Raw genomic sequence first — 19,898 nt, forward strand, 5'->3', positions numbered from 1 at the left:
ATGGGGGCGGGACTTCCTTCCCAATGCGCACGCGTGCGTGGGCGCAAGCCCCTCCCCGGAACTGCGGTGGACGCTGCCGAGGAGGGCTGGTGCGGCAGTGTCTGAGGCGGTTAGTCGGCGTCCCTACACGGTGAGTACCAAGGCCGGAGCCGGAGCGGGGCCGGGGCCGAACCCGGCACCCGAGAGGAGCTGGAGGCGGCCACCCAGCGCGGGTCTCTCCAGGCCGTTGGGTTCTCGGGACCAGAGAGGGCGGCCGCCGGCCTCGTCAAGCGGCCTGGCCGACCCTGCGCCGGGGTCCCCTCGGTTTCTCAGCTTCGTGAGCCGGTTCGTGCCTGACACGAGGCGCCAGCGCCGGGCGCCTGGCCGGGCGCCAGGAGGAGTGACCCCCTCCTGCTTGCTCTGCGGGTCGCAGTCCGCGTCCTCGCCCCCATGTGCCTCCCTCCTCCCCCCCCGTCGTTGATCCGGGTTGCTTGTGATCGCGGCGTAGCCGATGCTGGGGGTGAACCTTCGTTGCGCTCTGGCTTGCTTTGCCGTCGGGGTGCCATGCTGAGCGGTTCTGGACCTGCGTCATCTTTTTGTCTTCGCGTGACGTTCCAAGGAGACACAGACCCTCATCATCCCCATTTTCCAGACGAGGAACTGAGGCTCACAGTGATTAATACGTGCACCCCAGACCCAGAGCTGGCCAGTGACGGGTTCAGATTTGAACCAAGATTTCCCTTTGTCTTTCCACAGGATCTCGTTTTCTCGGCCTTTCTGAAAAGGGAGAACGTGGCTCGAGTTCCAGTCTGACGACTTGTGCATAGATCACTTGTTTTTAAATCACTTAAAAGGTAATGAAAAAGCTGGTTGGGTTTTAAGCCATTTGGCAAAGGCCAGAGTCGTGGCAAAGGCATCTGCCCTCTTGGGGCAAGGCTTAAGAAGGAAGAAAGCTCTGTGCACTCTTAATAAAGCTGCCCTCCTCACCCACCCTCCAGCGACCCCCCGCAGATACTTACTCAGCCTTCAAGATGGCTTGGGTGTGGCAGGCTTCACCCTCCGTGCTTTACATAATGTTATTTATTGCAGAGAACATTTTGGGACTTAGCTAGTAAACCCCTCCCCCCTTTTTAAAATACGAGAACACTGAGGTTCAGAGAGGATGAAGCAGGACCTGCCAAGGGCACACGAGCAGTCAGTGTTGAATCTGGAATCCAAACCAGATCTAGCTCATACGTCTTTGCTACACCTCCTGTGTCCCCTCTGTTGCAGACCAAGCTGCCCACTGTGTGAGTGCATTTCTTTCCTTCTTTGATCTTCTCTAGCTGGCGGCATCACCATTAGAGCCATCTTTGTGTGCAGGGCCTGATACTCTATAGGCTGCTTAGAAAATACTTGTTGCCTCAGAGCCCTGTGCTTCTCAGTTGCCAATCTAGTGGAACATTTCTCTCCTTTTCAGCAACCATGAAGTTGAAAGAGAAAAAATCGAGACCAAAGCCATCAAACTATGGCAGAATTCAGAGGAAGGGCATCAAAGTTGTGGGAAAATGGAAGCAGGTGAAGATTGACCCAAATATGTTTGCAGACGGACAGATGGATGACTTGGTGTGCTTTGAGGAACTGACGGATTATCAGTTGGTCTCCTCTGCGGAGAGTTCCTCCAGTCTCTTCTCAAAGGAGGAGCCCAAGAAGAGAAAGGCACAAGCTGTTTCGGAAGGAGAGTCTACCTCCTCAAAGAAAAAGATGAAGTTGAAGAAGAGTAAAGATGTGGAAACTGAAGGAACCAGTGCCCAGAAAGTGTTTGAGGGCAAAGATACTGAGCCAGGGCCCCAGGGAGATGGCACAGTTTGTCCTGATCTAGAGGTAGGGGAGATGGCATCAGAAAGCCCGGCCCAGACGGTTCCAAAAAAGAAGAACAAGAAAGGGAAAAAAACCTCAGAGCCTTCCCAGGGTACTACTCCAAAGGCGCCCAAAAAAGCAAAGACCTGGATGCCTGAAATGCATGATCACAAGGCAGATGTATCAGCTTGGAAGGATCTCTTTGTACCCAAGCCAGTTCTCCGAGCGCTCAGCTTCCTAGGCTTCTCTGCCCCCACACCAGTCCAAGCTCTGACCTTGGCACCTGCCATTCGTGACAAACTGGACATCCTTGGGGCTGCTGAGACAGGTAAGGGCATCCTTACCTGGCGGCCAGGGCAAGATTGCTTCTGGATTGAGCTTGTGGCTGCTAACAGGCTGGTTGGTTGGGAGCATGACCACAAAAGCACTGTTGAGTGAAGGTTTTTAGAAGTCAGCTAGCTCTGGGTTGAAATAGGCCATGTGCTGATTGGTGCCCTAGGCAGGTCACTTTATTTCTCTGAGCCCTGCAGACCCTATTATAAAATGGAGATAGACAACTGCAGTACCTCCTTCTTTTGCTATGTGGGTTAAATATAAATGCCTACTAAATTTCTACATTTACACAATAGTAAACTAGTAACAAAAACAATAGTAAACTAAAATTTACACATACATTGTAAGTGATCTGCGAATGGTAGTTTTTTTCCAGGTCTTGAGCCTTTTCTGAATGGCTCAGAGGTAAAGTAGGGCTAATAAGATCAGCCCTCTGGAGAGGTCGATCTTCATTAGTATCAGGAAGAAGTGCCTCGTTCGCAAGAGTTGTCCAAAGATAAAAAGGGCTGCGTTGGGAGTTGGTGGGTTTATTGGCATTGGAAGGATTTGAGTTTGTGTAACCATTGGGTGGATTTTGTAGGCAGATTGGGGCAGGAGGTGACTGTTGCGACTAGGCATTGCTTAAAGCTCCCTCATTCCTTGGGCCACCTGAGACTTTGTGAAGCAATGACAGGTACACTCACCCTGGGGAGACTAAACTACTGATGGGGGAAGGAGCAATACAAGCCTGGAGCTATTAGTCTAACTTGACCAGCAGTAGCCAATAGAAATATATACGTAACGTGAGCCACATATGTAACTTAAAATTTCCTAGGAGCCATATTAAAAAAGGTTTTTAAAAAGTGAAAATTAATTTTAACAATATATTTAACCAATTACATAACATATTTTAGTACGCAATGAACGTAAAATTATTGAGATATTTTACATTCTTATTTTTATACTGTTTTCAGACTCTGATGTGTATTTTCAAGTTGCCGCCCATCTCAGTTTAGAGTAACCACGTTTTAAGTGCTTGACAGCGGTATGTGGCTGGTAGCTACTATATTGTATGGCATAGAATTGTAACCAAAAGTGGGGTCCAGCTGCTCGCCGCTCAAAAGCCAGTAAAGAGGCCAGGTTGGTGAAAGGAAAGCTTGCTTTATTTTGGATGCCGGCAACGGAGGCGGGGGGTGGCGGGGCGGGGGGTGCTTCTGTCTGAAGGCCGACTCCCCCACCCCCCCCAACCAGTGGGCAAGAGCTTTTATAGATGGAGGGGAGGGGGCCGCAACAGAAACAGCACAGTCGGCTGTTGACAGTCACCTTGAAATTGGTCATTGATGGTCTGACCAGCATCGTCTTCATTGTTTTAAGTACAGTTGATCTTCAGTTCCAGGGTCGGTTTGTTTCCATTTTCTTGAGGCCAGTTCTCGGAATGGCAGCTTATGTCATGGCTACAGTCTGGTCATCATGTAGTTGACTTTTTCCACCTGGTGGGCGTTTTATCTGTAGATACACAGAGAGTATCTACAAGACAGCTCACAGGATATGGCTCAGAATATTATCTATAGCCCTTGAGAAGGAACTGAAGGTCCTTAGCTATGCTTATTGACTAAACTATTATTATTTAGTCTTGTCGGACTGCTTTCCTTTGCTTCTGCATTTTCTCACTTCTCTGATTAAACTTATTCTTTGGCTGAAGTTTTTCCACAGACAAAATGCAGGCAGAGGACATGGGCGGGAAGGACCATAGAGTCCTGCTCCATTTCAGAGCTGGACCATGTAGACCAGCGGTCCCCAACCATTTTGGCACAAGGGACTGGTTTTGTGGAAGACAGGTTTTCCACGGAAGGGGGTAGGTGGTGGTTTCAGGATGATTCAAGTGCATTACACTTATTGTGCACTTTATTTCTACTATTGTTAGTTACATTGTAATATATAATGAAATAATCATACAGTTCACCATAATGTTGACAGGAGGCCGAGCTCAGGGAGTAATTTGAGCGATGGGGAGCGGCTGTAAATACAGATGAAGCTTCGCTAACTGGCCGGGCCGCTCACCTCCTGCTGTGCGGCCTGGTTCCTAAGAGGCCACAGACCGCTACCGGTCCATGGCCTGGGGGTTGGGGACCCCTGATCTAGACACTTTGTGCCTTGGATTTCTGGAAGAGTGGTCAGGAAACTTGAGGTGAGGTCCTGTATAAGAGTCATGAAGATGGAAGAGGGAGGAATCCCCAGGAAAGGGGATGGAGGTAACAGTAATAGCTTAGAACATTTATTTAACATTTAAAATACGTCACGCCCTGTGTTACATGCATGAACTCAGTTTCTGAAAACCACCCTGAGGTAGATTCCTTTATTCCATCTTACTGAAGAGGAAACTAGGCCTCACAGAGGGTAGACAGTGTCCCTAAAACTGCCCCACTGAAAAGTGGTAGTGCTTGAATAGTTCTAGGCTAGGTCTATGTGCTGTTAAGCATTCTGCTACACTACTTTGGTCGGTGCAGAGAGGCCTGGAAGTCTGTTTCTGGAAGGCAGAGGAGAGACGTGAGCCACTTTGGCTAGAGATTGACATTTGGATTTATACCACAGCTCCTATCAGGCTATTTCTGTGGAATGCTGTGAATCCACAGGTCCAAGTCTCAAAGAGTTTTGGGGCTGTGGGCAAACTGCTGCCAATGCAGATAATGAATATCCATCACCCCCAAAAGATGTTTGGGCCCCTTAATAAATCCCTCCTTCCCTAGGCGCCCCTCCTTGTTCATCCCCAGGTAACCTCTGATAGTCTTCCTATCGCTATGAATTAGTTTGCATTTTCCAGAATTTTAAAATGGAATCATACAATATGTACTTTGGGGAGGGAGAGTGTCTGCTCTAGCTCAGCATACTTTGAGATTCAGCCATGTTACTGCAAATACCAATGGTCCATTTCTTTTTATTGATGAGTAGTATTCCACTGTATGGATATAGTGCAGTTTGTTTATCTTATCTATTGATGGATAGTTCTGTTCTTTTTAGTTTTTGGCATTTACAAGTAAAACTATCATAAATATTGGCGTAAAAGTCTTTGTATGGATATATGCTTTGATTTCTGTTGGGTAAATACCTAGGTGTGGAATGGCTAGGTCTTATGGTAAATGTAACTTTTTAGGAGTTTTCCAAAGTGATTGTACCATTTTACATAATCACCAGGTTATAAGAGTTCAGATTGGTCCATGTCCTTGCCAGTACTTGGTGTGGTCAGTCTTTAATTTGATTTAGACTTTAAAAATTTTAGTGATCTTTCCTTGTGGCTTTCATTGGTATTCCCCTAGTGACTCCTTGAGCAGCGTCTTTTTCCGTGCCTAATTGTATCCGTATTATCTTCTTTGGTGGTGTCTGTTTAGTTCTTTTGCCCATGTTTTAATTGGGTTGTGGTTTTCCTATTATTGAATTCATAATATATTCTAGATACACCTCCTTTATCAGATATGTGATGTGCATTTTTTTCTCCCAGTCTGTGGCTTATGTCTTCATTCTCTTTACAGTGTCTTTCGAAGAGCAGGAGTTATTTATTTTGATGAAGTTTAAATGATCATGTTTTCTTTTACAGATGTGCTTACCTAAGAATCCTTTGCCTAACACAAGATCACAAAGATTTTCTCCTGTATTTTCTTCTAAAAGTGTTACTAGTTTTAGGTTCTGTGTTTCAGTCTGATCCTTCCTGTGTTAACTTTTATGGGGAGAAATACAGATCAAAGGTTTTGTTTTGTTTTGCACGTGGCTATGTAATTATTCCAGCACCGTTTGTTGAAAAACTACTTTCTCCACTGAATTGCCTTTGCATCTTTTTTGAAAATCAGTGACCATATAGGTGTGGGTCTATTTCTGGAGTCTTTTCTTTTCCATTGATTTATTTGTCTATCTTTACTGTTTTCCCAGTACCTCACTATGCTGGATACAGTAGCTTTAAAATCAGGTAGTATAAGTCCTCCAATTTTGTTCTTTTCAAAAGTTATTTTGGCTGTTCTAGGCCCTTGGCATTTCAAGGTGAATTTTAGAGTCAGTTTTTCAATTTCAACCAAAAAGTCAGCTGGTATTTGGATTGGGATTGCCTTGGTCATAGAGCCAACTGAAGACATGACATCTGGACAATATAGAATCTTCCAGTCCATGAATGTGGTATAGCTCTTCTTTTTTTTGCGGTACACGGGCCTCTCACTGTTGTAGCCTCTCCGGTTGCGGAGCACAGGCTCCGGACGCGGCTCACGGACCCAGCTGCTCCGCGGCATGTGGGATCTTCGCGGACTGGGGCACGAACCCGTGTCCCCTGCTTCGGCAGGCGGACTCTCAAGCACTGCGCCACCAGGGAAGCCCTCCATTTTTTTTAGGTCTTCAGTTTTCCTTAGCAGCGCTTTGTAGTTTTCAGTGTATGCACATGTATTAGATTTATCCTTAAGTATTTCATATTTTTGATGCTTTTGTAAATGGTAATTTAAGATTTCCTATTTCTGATGCTAATAAATAGAAATCTGCATATTTGTATGTTGATCTTGTATCCTGCAACTTGGTACCATCAACTGGTTTCTTGAAGATTACATAGGATTTTCTTCAAAGATGATTATTCATCCAGTCTGGATGCCTTTCGTTTACTTTTGTCTTATTTATTGCACTGGCTAAAACTCCAGTACAATTGGAATTGAAGTGGTATAGTGGACATCATTGCCTCGTTCCTGATCTTTGGGGAAAGATATTCAGTGTTTCATCATTAAGTGTGATGTTAGCAGTAGGTTTTTTCCTATTTGTCCTCTATCAGGTTGAGAAAATTCTCTTCTGTTTCTAGTTTGCAGAAAGATTTGTATCAGGAATGGTTACTGTATTTTTTTAAACGCCTTTTCTGCATATATCGAGATATATGTTTTTTCCATTTTCAGTTTGTTGATAATGGTGATAAACTGAACTTAGTCGCAGTGTATTATTTGTACATTGTTGGATTTGATTTGCTAAAATTTTGTTGATGGTTTTTGAATTTCTGTTAATGGGATATTGGTTTGTAGTTTTGTCTTGTAATGTCTTTGACTGGTTTTGGAATCAGAGTAATGCAGGCCTCAGAGTGAGTTGAAGTATTCCCTTCACTTTTCTGAAAGAGTGTGTATAGAATTGGCATTTTTCTTCCTTAAGTATTTGGTAGAATTCATCTGTGCTTGCCCTTTTCTGTATAGGATGGTTTTTAATTATGAACTTAATTACTTTACCGTATTAGAAATATTTTTATTTTTTCTTGAGTGATAGTTTTCTACTTGCAGTTCAGTTAGTTTTTGTTTTGTGAATGTTGAAACCCTGTTATTAGATGCATAAATGTTTAGGACTATTGTATCCTCTAAATGAGTTCACTTTTTTCATTAAGAAATGGCCCTCTTTTTCCCTGAAGTATTCTGTGTTCTAAAATCTCCTTTGTCAGGTTATTAATGTAGCTTTTCCAGCTTTATTTTGACTAATGTTAGCATGGTGTGTCTTTTTCCATACTTTTTGTACTTTTGTCCTATTTATATCTTTATATTCAAAGTGAGTTTTTTATAGGCAGCATATAATTGGGTCTTGCTGTTTAATCCAACTATCTTGTCTTTTAATTGTGTTAAGGTCGTTTACATTTCATGTGATTATTGATAATGGTTGGGTTTTAATCTGTTTTGCTATTTGTTTTCTGTTTCTCCCAGCTATTCTTTATTCCTTTGTTCCTCTTCTACCTTCTTTTGGATTGAATATTTGTGATACCATTTTATCTTTTTTATAGTCTTATTAGCTATAACTCTTTGTTATGTCCTTTTGGAGGTTGCTTTTGGGTTCGCAGATGATGTCTTCAGTATATTATACTCTACCTTCAAATGATAATATACTACTTTATATATACTACAAGAATGTTAGAAGAGTATATTTCCATTTTTTCTTTGCTTTGTGCTTTTTGTTTTATACTTTATATGTGTTAGAAATCCCCAAACACATTTTCATTATTTTTCCTTTAAATAGTTATTTTTTAAAGAAGTTTTAATAAGAAAACGACTTTTTATATTTATCCATGTGACCGTTTCTGGTACTCTTCATTCCTTCGTGTTGATCCAGATTTTCAGCCAATATCATCTTTTCTTCTACACGAAAGACTTCCTTTACTATTTCTTGTATACCAGGTCTGCTGATGATAAATTCTTTCAGCTTTTGTATACCTACAAAAGTCTTTATTTTGCATTTTGTTTTGAAAGAGATTTTTGCTAAGTGTAGAGTTGTAGATTGTCAGATTTTTTTCCCCAGGTCTTCAGATAAAGATGTCATTGCACTATTTTATAGCATTTGTTGTTTCTGATGAAAAGTGCTGTTTTTCTTCTCTGAAGTTTTATGAGTTTGTTTTTGCTTTCTTTCTTTTTTTTTTTTTGTTATAGTTCTTGCTTATAGTACCTCGTTCCTGAGAGATGCTCATTTTCCTCTGAAAATTATCTGTGAGAGTTCTTTGAGGTCTGTGATAAAAGTTTCTTTATACAGAGATCACTTATTTGCTACTGCTTGGGGCATTTTAATTTTGGAACCACTTTAAATTCTCAGCTTGAAGTGGTTTGTTTTGTTTGTTTGTTTTTGTCCACACAGATGGTGTGAATACTTGGGCTCCATATACATTCAAAGGCTAGTTTGAAAATGTTCAAGCATAGACAAAAGTTTTAAAATTTTCTCGAAAACTACGAAAATTTTCTTTTACTCCCTCCTTCCCCACCAGAGAAAGGTTTTGGGAAAGTATTATACAGATTTCCATTCCTTACCCTTCAATTTTGTGTTCCTGTACAACAGCAACACACACACACACACGCGCGCACGCACGCACGCACGCACGCACAAAACTTGCCCATCTCTTTAGGGTTTCATTGTTTGGACATTTGTCTGTAGTTTATTGGTGACCTCAGCCCGCAATGCCAGTCTGTCAGACTTTTCCTCAGACTCCTAATTACAGGTGCCCTCTGGTTGCAGTGCTGTAGGGGTACCATACCTGTGTAGGGTAGAAGGAGCTTTGGATTGGTCAGGGTGGCACTTGGCTATTTCAGGGTCCCTTATTCGGTGTAAAGGATAGAATCAGGCAAAAGTATGTACATCTGTTGATTCACACTGTTTTTGTTTGTTTTTTGTTTTGCTTCTAAGGAAGTGGGAAAACTCTTGCCTTTGCCATTCCAGTGATTCATGCAGTGCTGCAGTGGCAGGTGAGGAAGAAGCCTATCCCAGCTCTAAGTAACACAGGAGCACCGCCTGGGGAGACCAGTAATGAGGCTGGAGTTGAGATGGGATCACCAGGCAGGGCTGGAACTGAGTCTGGAGCTCTGCCTGTTGAGATTGGAATTGAGGGTGAAGCACTGCCCAGTGAGGCTGGAGCGAAGGCTAGAGCACCACCCGGCCAGGCAAGAGCCACGATTGGAGCCACAGTCTCAAACCAGGTGCTGCCCTCCTGTGATGATGATGATGCCGGTGAAGGACCTTCTTCCCTGATCAGGGAGACGCCCATTCCCAAACAGGATGAAAACAAGGAGGAGAAGCTTGATGAAGAGCAGACTAGAAAGTTAAAACAAGAATTGGGTGGCAGAATTGCACATCCAAGGCGTCCTCTGCTTGGACTGGTTCTGACTCCCACTCGAGAGCTAGCCGTTCAAGTCAAACAACACATTGATGCTGTGGCCAAGTTTACAAGTGAGGTTTAATTCCGTTTAATAAATGTTGCCTGAAAGGATTCCAGTAGCTGGGGTGGCAGAGGTGAATCAGCTGTGCCCGCCCTCTAGAGGGAACCTTTCTCTTCTGCCAGAGAATTAAGCCCGACAGAAAACTGTTTGAGTGACACATTCTTTATTCTCCCAAGGATAACACATAGCGAATGCTATTCTAGCTGCGTAGGAAATTAGTTAACTTATTGGATACAGTAGATACTTGGGGCAGCGTTTGGCAAACCACTGTTTGGGTTTTTGTGGGTTTTTTTTTTTTTTAAATAAAGTGCTGCCACACCCACTTACTTACATACGTCTATGGTCACTTTTGCATCACCAGTGCAGAGTGGGATAGAGGTAGTAATTGTACAGAGACCATTTAGCCCACAGAGCCAGAAATGTTTACTGTTGGAAAAGTTTGCTGACTCTTGCCTTCGGGCATTAGAACTTAACTTTTTCAGGGAATTCTTTGGGAAAGGCTGCAGAGTCGGGGTTTCAATTTTATAGTAAAAGGAGCAGTTACTTGTCAAGCTCTGACTGTATCTTACAAGGCACTTTACTAAGCACTTTGCTTGCCTGACCCTTTGTGTTCCTTCCATACTGGCTACCTTGCAAAGTCCTCCACTAGAGAGGAGAAGAGAACACTAACCATCAGAGGAGATTCAGTTTAATTTTAATTGAGGGGCATGGGCAGGAACTCCTAGGGGAGGTGTGTCACAGCTACAAGTTACATCTTTCCCAGCACTGTGGTGCACCACTGCTCATTTTTTCCAGAGCTTTGGATGTCACCATGCCTGGGTTCAAATCCAGCCCTACTGGTGTGGTTGGAGGGGAAAGAGTAGAAAAAAATGAGGTTGGGGAAATAGTCAGGGCCTAGATCATAGAAGACCTGGTAAGCCCTCTAGCAATGGCATCAACAGGGCAGGCGAGCTCTTAGCACTCCCCTGGAGAGGGGAGCTGTGCTGGTGACTCGCAGCCTTTACTAATCTGGGGGCACCTGTGTCAGCGTTGGAAGAAATAAGCAATCAGTCTGAATAACAGTGTCCCTTATGTTTTGTGTACCACAGGCATTAAAACTGCTATTTTGGTTGGTGGAATGTCCACACAGAAACAGCAGAGGATGCTGAACCGTCAGCCTGAGATTGTGATTGCCACTCCAGGCCGGCTGTGGGAGCTAGTTAAAGAAAAGCACCCTCATTTGAGCAACCTTCGGCAGCTCAGGTGAGAAACAGTGCCTCCCCTTTCCCGCAGCCCCCGTTCTGAAGTGGACCTGAGGTGACATGGCACAGTGTGCAATGCCTTCTCCCTGTTACAAAGTGCCCTGGTGTGGCACTAGCCAGACTTGGGCCTTTTGAAAGCTGAGCATGTGTGAGGGGGGTTAGCTGAGGGCCCTGGGGGTGGTGGGGCGGTAGAGTATATGCCGTGGGGGACTCCTCTTACCTGCTGCTGACCAGGTGATGTGGGTCTGTCTGGATCTGTAGGTGCCTGGTGGTCGATGAGGCTGACCGCATGGTTGAGAAAGGCCACTTTGCTGAGCTCTCCCAGCTGCTAGAGATGCTCAGTGATGCCCAGTACAACCCGAAGAGACAGACGCTTGTTTTCTCGGCCACGCTGACCCTGGTACATCAAGCTCCTGCTCGAGTCCTTCACAAGAAGCACGCCAAGAAAATCGACAGGTCTGCCAAACTTGACCTCCTCATGCAGAAGATTGGCATGCGGGGCAAGCCCAAGGTCATCGACCTTACAAGAAAGGAGGCCACGGCAGAGACACTGACAGAGACCAAGATCCACTGTGAGACTGATGAGAAAGACTTATATCTGTACTACTTCCTGATGCAGTATCCAGGCCGCACCTTAGTGTTTGCCAACAGTATCTCCTGCATCAAACGCCTCTCTGGGCTCCTCAAAGTCCTGGATGTCATGCCGCTGACCCTACATGCCTGCATGCACCAGAAGCAGAGGCTCAGAAACCTGGAGCAGTTTGCCCGTCTGGAGGAGTAAGTCAGGCCTGTCCACAGATTAGCCATTGGGTCTATGTCGCCAGGATGGTGGGAAGCTACCTTCTCTCATGGGAGCCTTATCGTAGAAGGTAGCCTTTTTTTTTTTTTTTTTGCACAGCGTGAGGCAGGCTCACTCTCATCTAGTACATTTGGTTGCTGGTAATACCCAACAGAAACTTCTTTAATAATGAGTAATGGTGACAATAATACCTATTATTATTGAACACTTAACAATAGATTAAGTATTGTGCTTGCATTTTAGAGACATTATTACATTCATTCACTTCTAACATCCTCGAGAAGAATAGAATCATGGTTAAGAGCACAGACTGGAAGCGGACTGCTTGAGATCACATCCTGGCTGTGTCACTTCTAGCTGGTCAGATTACTTCTTCGTGTTTCAGTTTTCTCATAATCAGTATAATAATAAAAGTTATGGCAGAGGGTTGCTCTGAGGAGTAAGTGAATTTATGCATTTGAAGTGTTCAGAACAGTGCTTGGCACATGGTACGAGCTTGCTAAATGTTGGCTTTAATACTTAACCACTTGTCATTATTCTTATTTTATAGATAAAAAAAGTAAGGTCTAGAAAAGCACATAAGCTTGCCCAAGGTTTCTCAGCTTGGAAGTGGTAGAGCTGGGCCTCAGACCAGCCTGTCAGACTGTGGAGCTCATGCTGTCATGTCCATCTGCTTTTGGGCCAGACTGATGGTCAGGCAGGCAGCACGGTGCAGACTGTCAAAATGAGGGCCTGGGAAGCTGGACATTAAACTGGTTTCTGCCCGCATTGTTTGGTCAGGTTACCGGTTACAGATTAGTTTCAAGAACAAGTGGTTCACTTCCCTCTCAATGTTAGTAAGTAGAGTTAGTGGTTCATTGGATCAGGAGTTGGCAAACTATAGCCCATGGGCCAGATCTGGCTTGTTGCCTGTTTTTATTGGTAAAGTTTTATCGGAACACAGCGAGGCCTATTTATGTATCGTCTATAGCTGTTCTTGTGCTATAATGGCAGAGTTGAGTAGTTTCAACAGACATCACCCGTGAAGCCAAAAATAGTTTACTCTCTGGCCCTTTACAGAAGAAATTTGCTCACCTTGACTTAGAATGGTGGTTTAATATTTTACAAACTTTAGTTTGCATCATATTCCGCAGCCCTATCTCAGAGATGCAGGAAGTGGGGACCCTGAAGGGCCTAAAATCTTTAGTTTTTAAGACATACCTCAGGTGCTTTTGACTCCCCTCAAACTACACATACATTAAGAAACATCACCCAGTACATATTATTAAATGCTTGCGGTGAACCTGGCACTGTTCTAGGGGCTGGTAATAGAATAGTGAGTAGTGCAAAGTCCCTGCTCTCGTGGAGTTTACATCCCAGGGGACAGAGGTAATAAACTGAAAAGTAAGTATACAGTTTGTCAAGTGGTGCTAAGTGCTAAGAAGTAAAGTTGTATAGGGAGTTGTGCAGACTGTGGGTGTGTGGTCTGGGAGGCTTTTCTCATAAGGTGAGATTTGAGCAGAGAGTGGAAGAAAGTAAGGAGATGTGAATATCTGAGGAAGACCTTTATGGCCTAAGGTGCACTAAGTGCACAGGCTGGGAGGTAAGAGCAGGTTTGGCATGTTTGAGGAAGAGCGAGGAGAGCAAGGACGCCTGTGTGACTGGAGGGAATTAAGTGGGAGGGTGATAGGAGATGAGGTCACCGACCTAGAGTATGGCCCCATTTAATGCACTTGAGGTAGTCTTTATTATTGCGGAGTGTGGCCTGTCGATTGCGGCCAGTGAAACCCAGGTTTGGATCGTGGCTCCGCTACTGAGTAGCCATATATATACCTTGGGAAGTTAATCTCTGAGCCTCAGCTTCTTTGTCTGTCTAAGGGAGATGTGTAATAGTATCGTCTCGTAGAGTGTCCGTAAGCAGTCGTGTTTAGAGTACTCAGTTGGTGGTAAGAATTTGACTAATGACAGCCGTTAGTCGTTATTAATGAGCTTTCTCTCTCCGCCACAGTTGTGTTCTCCTGGCGACAGATGTGGCAGCTCGGGGCCTGGATATTCCTAAAGTCCAGCATGTCATCCATTACCAGGTAGGGACATTAGGGAATTTGTAGGCATCTCCCAACATTGAGTGGGGAATTTTTAAAGCAAGGGTTGAGGGAGGGAGGAGGAATTGTTGGTCCCAAGGCCTCATGCAACAGAGAATACCACGAGCGTCCGGTGACCAACTGGCTGCTGCCACTTTCAGAACACTGTGGTGAGAGTTATCCTCCAGAACCTCTCGACACTGTCTGACGTCAAATATCAGATAGCCCCTTTCTTTTTGACTTGGGCAGGCTACTTAATATGGGCAGGTTAGAGTCTTAGTTTCTTCCATGAAATGGACATAATAAGTTCAGCATGTAAAATGATTACCCTGCTTGTAGAGAATAGAAGAGTGTGGTAACTAAGTCCTGCCTGGGCTTAAATCCCAGCTGTGCAACCTTGAGCAAGTTACTTAGTCTCTTTGTGCCTCAGTTTCTTCATTTGTTAAACGGCGGTTATTACAGTATCGACTCCTCAAGTTCTTATTAAGGTGAAGTAAGTTATGCGTGAGGAGTTTCGAAAGCCAGGTGGCACTTCCTGAACGTTAGACGCTGTTGATACTGACATGAGGATCAGCGCGTGTGCCTGGTAAAGGTTAGCCTAGAGCAGCCGTCAGGCGTGCGGGCTGCAGAGCCGCGCTTCCAGCGCTCGAGTGCTTCTCGGCTGCTGCCTAGCGGGTTAGCTCTCGGCATGTTACTCCGTATCTCTGCTTTCAATGTCATCGTTTGTAAATTGGGAGTAATAATGCTACCTGCGCCATAGGGTTATCACAATTAAATGAGCTAACAAAATACCGTTCTAGCCCCCAAGAAGTATCACATCCACCAGAGGACGTGAGGTGACCTTGCCCAGAATTTAAGGCAGAAGATATTAGAAAGCTGCAGAATAAAATCGGAGAGAGAGATAACTGCTAGTTTGGGAGGTTAGGAGGTTGGAAAGTGCTTTCTAAAAGATGCTTGGCATTTACGGATGGAGAGGATTTGGGCATGTAGAGGTAGAGAAGGAAGGAGAAGGAGAAAACGTGGAAGGGGGCAGCTGACAGGGAGTGAGAAGAAGAGGATGTTATGTGTGTATGTATGTTAGAAGAGGAAAGTGAAGAAGGCATCATTTCCCACACCATTACGAACCACTGATAATCGTGCTTGGAGCACTGCATTGGAAAAGATACTGAGCCTTGTCGGGGCTCAGTGGAGGAGACTGCTCTTGGTTACTGGTGTGTGCCGTGGGTGTGGGAACGGAGGGGTTGTCGGCTGCCGTGCCACATTATCTGTGGATAATGTATCCAGATTTTATTGGAGTAGAGGCAGCAGAGCCCAGGCGTTAGCATGGTCTTTAGAGCTGGACTGCTTCATTTCGAATCCTGGCTCCACCATTTAGTTGGGTAACTTAGGGGAAATTGCTTAACATCTGTGTGTTTCAGTTTCCCGGTCTATAACATGGATAATCCTGAAAGCATCTATTTCACGTTATTGTTGTTGAGGGATAAATGGGGTAGTAATACATGCAGAGTGCTTAGAATTGCCTGGCACATTGTAATTATTTAATAAATGTTGCTTATGATTACCATCATCAACCATCCATGCAGAGTTAATGAAGAACCATTAGAGTTTCTTTAGGTAGAGGGGTTATGATGGTCAGAGCTTTGACTCAGGAAGATGACACTGGCAGCTTTGGGTTGGGTCAGGGGGGCAGTGGCAGGACTGGAGGCCAAATAAGAAGTGACTGCCATTGTCCAGTTGAATGGTCATGACGACCTGAACCAGGGCAGGGGGCACGGGAGGGCAGAGCCTGCACAGTGAATGGGCTAAACCTGGGACAGTTTGGATGTGAGACTTAGGGACAAGGGCTGGATCTGCCCACAGTGCTGGAGAGGTTTCTAGCTGCCTGGCTGAGAGGGGGGAGGGTCCAGCCTTGGGTTGTTGGCCTTGAGGGGAAGAGCCGTGCTTGGTGACAGCCACGATGACCTCCCAGTTCCTCCTTTGGCAGGTCCCTCGTACCTCGGAGATTTATGTCCACCGAAGCGGTCGAACTGCTCGTGCCACCAGTGAAGGCCTCAGCCTGATGCTGGTTGGGCCTGAGGACGTGATCAACTTTAAGAAGATCTACAGAACCCTTAAGAAAGATGAGGACATCCCGCTGTTCCCTGTGCAGACAAAGTACATGGATGCAGTCAAGGTAAAAAGAAAAGTTCGAAGCCTAGTGCTAATGAGGGGAGGGATTCGGCTGCTCCCTCACTTTGCTGTGAGATTCTTGCAGTACCACCCTTGGAAACTAGTTAGTAGTTCTGCCAACAGCTAAGCAGGGAGATTTGTAAAAAAAAAAAAAAAGAAATGGGTGGGGGGCACTGTGTCTGGCAGAAGGGGGGATAGGGCGAGTGGCCAGAGTGGGAGGAGTTTTCTTCATGAACCCTTCCTTCCCTCCGCCCCTGAAACCTCCACCACCACCACCACCCCCCCCCGCCCCCATGGACAAGGGCAGTGAGCATGGCTGTCTGGACATGCCTTTGGATGGAGGGTTATAGGGAAGTGAGGTCAGTGTGTCGTGCTGAGGCAGAAACTAAAGGTTTGTCACATCCCTGAAGCAGATGCCTGTAATTCCTACCTTCGGGGGTTTATTTTTAACTCAATAAACATTCCCTGAGTGGGTGCTGCTTATTATGGGCTGCAGCGTGTCAGGCACCAAAACAGGGTGGGTTCTCTTCCATAGAAATCCACTGGCTCGTGAGGCAGGTTGAGTCTGGCTGAAGTTCAGGTACAAATGGAGCACTGTGGACTGGTGGGTATATGGTAACATTGGTAGGAGATTTAGTTTCCTCCAAGCCTGCTGCAGGCAGAGATGTGAAGGGGTGAAGAAGGGATGGACTTCCAGGAATTGGGGGAGCAAAAAGCAAGGAATGGTTCAAGCTCTGCTGGCTCCTCTGGCTCGAAAGGACTGTTAGCTGTGCAGGGAAATAGGGCAGGAGGTGAGATGGAGCGGTGGGGAAAGCAGAGGGGATTAGGAGCCACCCTGGCTTCCCGTGGCTCTTTTCCCTATATCACAAGATCCTTCCCATTTTCCTGCTGTATCCTGTCGCTGCGGTCTGAACCCAGAACCCAGGAGAAGGAGAACGGAAATGTTTTTGGCAGAGGACAGTGTGGAAGAGGGGATGGAAGTTCTGTGACAGTTCTGTGTTGTCCCTGTGAGTGAGAGCGGGGCCCTAACTGAGGGCTCTCGGGGTGTCTCCAGGTCTCAGCTCAGCTATGGAAGCCAGCTGCGGTGTCTGCGGAAACAGTTCCCTTTGGCACGTGTAGCTCGGGAGTCTGACGGAGGTGGGCTGCCAAGAAGAGGGGCTGTTCGAGCAGGTCTGGAAAGCCAGCTCTTGTGGTTCGTGTGAACACGCTCACAAGGAGCAGTTGCCCTCTGTGCTTTCATCAGGAACCAAAGCAGATGCATTGTGATGGGAGCTGAGGTGCATCTCACTGAACACTGATCTCAAGAGCTTGTTTAAAAACACAACTTAAATGAGACTTTTCTTCCCAGAACCCTGAATCCTCTGTCAGATGAATACTTTCTGTTCCTTTCCTCTAGGAACGAATCCGTTTAGCTCGACAGATTGAAAAAGCTGAGTATCGCAACTTCCAGGCTTGTCTGCACAATTCTTGGATTGAGCAGGCGGCGGCTGCCCTTGAGATTGAGCTGGAAGAAGAAATGTATAAGGGTAAGGGGCGAGACGGACTTGAGGAAGGGTTCATTCAGCTTGTATCTTTCGTTTTTCCCTTCAGCTTCTGTCTGTTGGAACCTCCCCACCACCATGGGTCCTATCAAAATCGGCAGGGCCCCTTTTCCTTCTTCGTGACAGGCCCTAATCTCAGATGAGCCTAAAGCCCTCAGCCTTGGTCTGCTTCTGTCATCGTTTGTCCGGAGCCTATAGTTCCACCCCTCGTGTGGAGAGGCAGTGGAGTACAGTGATGTCAGGGCAGGCTCTGTGGCCAGGCTGCATGTGATTGACTGCTGCCTCATCCCTAACTAGCTGTGTGACCGGGTCAAGTTATTTAACCTCTCTGTCGTACCTAGGCTGTCCTCATTTATAAAACGCAGGTCGTAAAGTACCTACCTACCTCATGGGGTTGCAAAGATGGCTTGAGTTAATGAGTATAAAGTGCTTATAACCGTGCCTGGCAAATAGAAAGTGTTGGGTACATTTTAAGTTATTTATTGTCACCTGTCTTCCAAGCTGACAAAGCACTTCTGTCGTCATCTCATTTGATCTTCTCCAGCCTCATGATGTAAACAGAGCAGGAATTGTTATTACATTTGGGAACTAGAGGCTCACAGAAGCGATTTGTGCAGGGAAGCAGCTCCAGCACCGGGTGTTGACTGAGCCCCTGCTCCGAACCTAGGCCAGAGACTAAGGATTCAGGGATGAATCTGTGTGGTCCTTGCTCTGGGAAAGCTCCTGACTCTTAAGAAGTGGTAGAACCACATCTAGAACTAACACCAGAATTAGGTCCAGTGCCCTTTCCACCCCACAAGTGGGCAGCTCAGCTGAGGTGTTGGCATCTCGGTGCCAAAGCCAACAAATTCAGAGGCAGGCTTAACTGCTCTCTGCTCAGCATGGAAGCCAGGAACCAAATCACTAGGCTCGATGACAGTCAGTGGTCCTCCTGGTAGCTCAGGCTTGGGGCTAGGGCTGTGATGTGAGGCCCTGGCTTCCCTTCCTGAGGCCAGGCTGGCGTGGAGCCCTCTGGCCATGTCCGCCTCTGCAGGTGCAGTTACAGCGCTGGCGGGGAGATGCAGGGGGGCTGGGCTGCATAGGTGGCTTTCACTGTCTCCTGAGGGGTTTGTAGCCGTCCAGTCACCAAATTCCAGGCAACCAGTGGGTGGGTCATAGGAAGAAAAGTGATCTTCAGGTCAGGAGACTGGGGGAGTAATCTCAATTTGGCGGCTAGCTCTGTGACCTTCAGCAAGTGACCTGGATTTCCTCAACTGTAAAATAAAGGTAATTCCTGTCTTAGAGGGGTTTTTGGAGGAGTAAGGGACAGAGTGGCCCTGAGTGGTTCTCCTAAACTGTGTTGGAAGTTAGCCAACACTAGTTTCTGCAGAGAGCTTTCCTCCCCAAGAGTCCCAGAACATTTCTTATCACAAGTGTTATCCATCAGGGGACACAGAATGCTCCTACAGGTCATAGTAAACATGATCTATTTTGAATTGTGTTTCAAGGAGGAAAAGTTGACCAGCAAGAAGAGCGTCGGCGACAAAAGCAGACGAAAGTCCTGAAGAAGGAGCTGCGCCATTTACTCTCCCAACCGTTGTTTAAGGATGACCTGAAAACCAGGTATCCCACTCAGTCTGGCAAGCTGCCCGAGCTCGTGTCCGCCCCAAGAAACGGTGAGTCCGCGCTGAGCTGCCTCTCCAAACAGAAGAAGAAGAAGAAGAAGCAGCCGAAAGAGCAGCAGCAGGAACAGCCACGGCCAAGCACAAGTGCAGGCTAACTGCCCCCCAGGTCAGGGTCTGCTGGTGACCGCACGTTGTGTCTGTGTCCTCTGGTTGTACGGAAAACCTTCGCACCTTTGACTTCACGCCACTGTCAGCCCCAGTTACAAAAATCTCCCTCTTGAACACACCACCTCCCACAGCAGGAGAGACCTCATGCAGATCTGTGTTGTTTCACAGTACGAATTCTATGTACAGCAGCTTATATATTTCTGCGTTCCAGTGTTTACAGGCTCCTTGTATGGTTAACTTGATTTCCTCAATTAAAAACAGTGGTCAGAACCAGCGCATTTTCTTGAGTTTTTAGCCAGGATATGGGGACACAGTCATAGTCCTCTGGCTGCAGGATGCACGCGGGGTGTGTCTCACTCCGCTGCACGGTGTGGATAGAGCGAGAGGCTGGTGAGCTTCGCAGATCACTGTAAAGTCATTTCTGCCTGGGTCCGCAACGTGTGTTCCCGTTTTTCTCCACAGAAGAATCCTAACAGCTCCTTAGCTCTACCTCACAGC

At 46.1% G+C, this 19,898-nt stretch overlaps 1 protein-coding gene across 2 annotated transcripts; it reads left to right on the top strand.

Moving 5' to 3' along the window:
* The first annotated feature begins 10 nt into the window (after positions 1-10).
* Positions 11-19,824, top strand: DDX24 (DEAD-box helicase 24). 2 transcript variants are annotated; one of them, XM_079912328.1, is made up of 10 exons: positions 11-130; positions 736-833; positions 1,439-2,146; positions 9,322-9,828; positions 10,907-11,060; positions 11,321-11,836; positions 13,846-13,921; positions 15,903-16,091; positions 17,484-17,613; positions 19,116-19,824. In XM_079912328.1, exons 3-10 carry the CDS (start codon positions 1,444-1,446, stop codon positions 19,385-19,387), a joined length of 2,547 nt encoding a protein of 848 aa, XP_079768454.1. In that variant the 5' UTR covers positions 11-130; positions 736-833; positions 1,439-1,443; the 3' UTR covers positions 19,388-19,824. The 2 variants fall into 2 exon arrangements, with proteins under 2 accessions (XP_079768454.1, XP_079768453.1); XM_079912327.1 differs by having other exon boundaries at positions 9,289-9,828; positions 19,116-19,813.
* The last annotated feature ends 74 nt before the right edge of the window (positions 19,825-19,898 follow it).

This window comes from Stenella coeruleoalba (genome assembly GCF_951394435.1).
Source record: "Stenella coeruleoalba genome assembly, chromosome: 2".
Lineage (NCBI taxonomy): Eukaryota > Metazoa > Chordata > Mammalia > Artiodactyla > Delphinidae > Stenella > Stenella coeruleoalba.

What these genes read in the sequence shown, in the direction of transcription:
- DDX24 (XM_079912327.1), top strand. Translation starts at nt 1,444, where the DNA reads ATGAAGTTGAAAGAGAAAAAATCGAGACCAAAGCCATCAAACTATGGC. An exon ending in CCTTGGGGCTGCTGAGACAG is followed by an intron (nt 2,147 to 9,288) that starts GTAAGGGCATCC and finishes TTTGCTTCTAAG; the next exon opens with GAAGTGGGAAAACTCTTGCC. An exon ending in TGCTGTGGCCAAGTTTACAA is followed by an intron (nt 9,829 to 10,906) that starts GTGAGGTTTAAT and finishes TGTGTACCACAG; the next exon opens with GCATTAAAACTGCTATTTTG.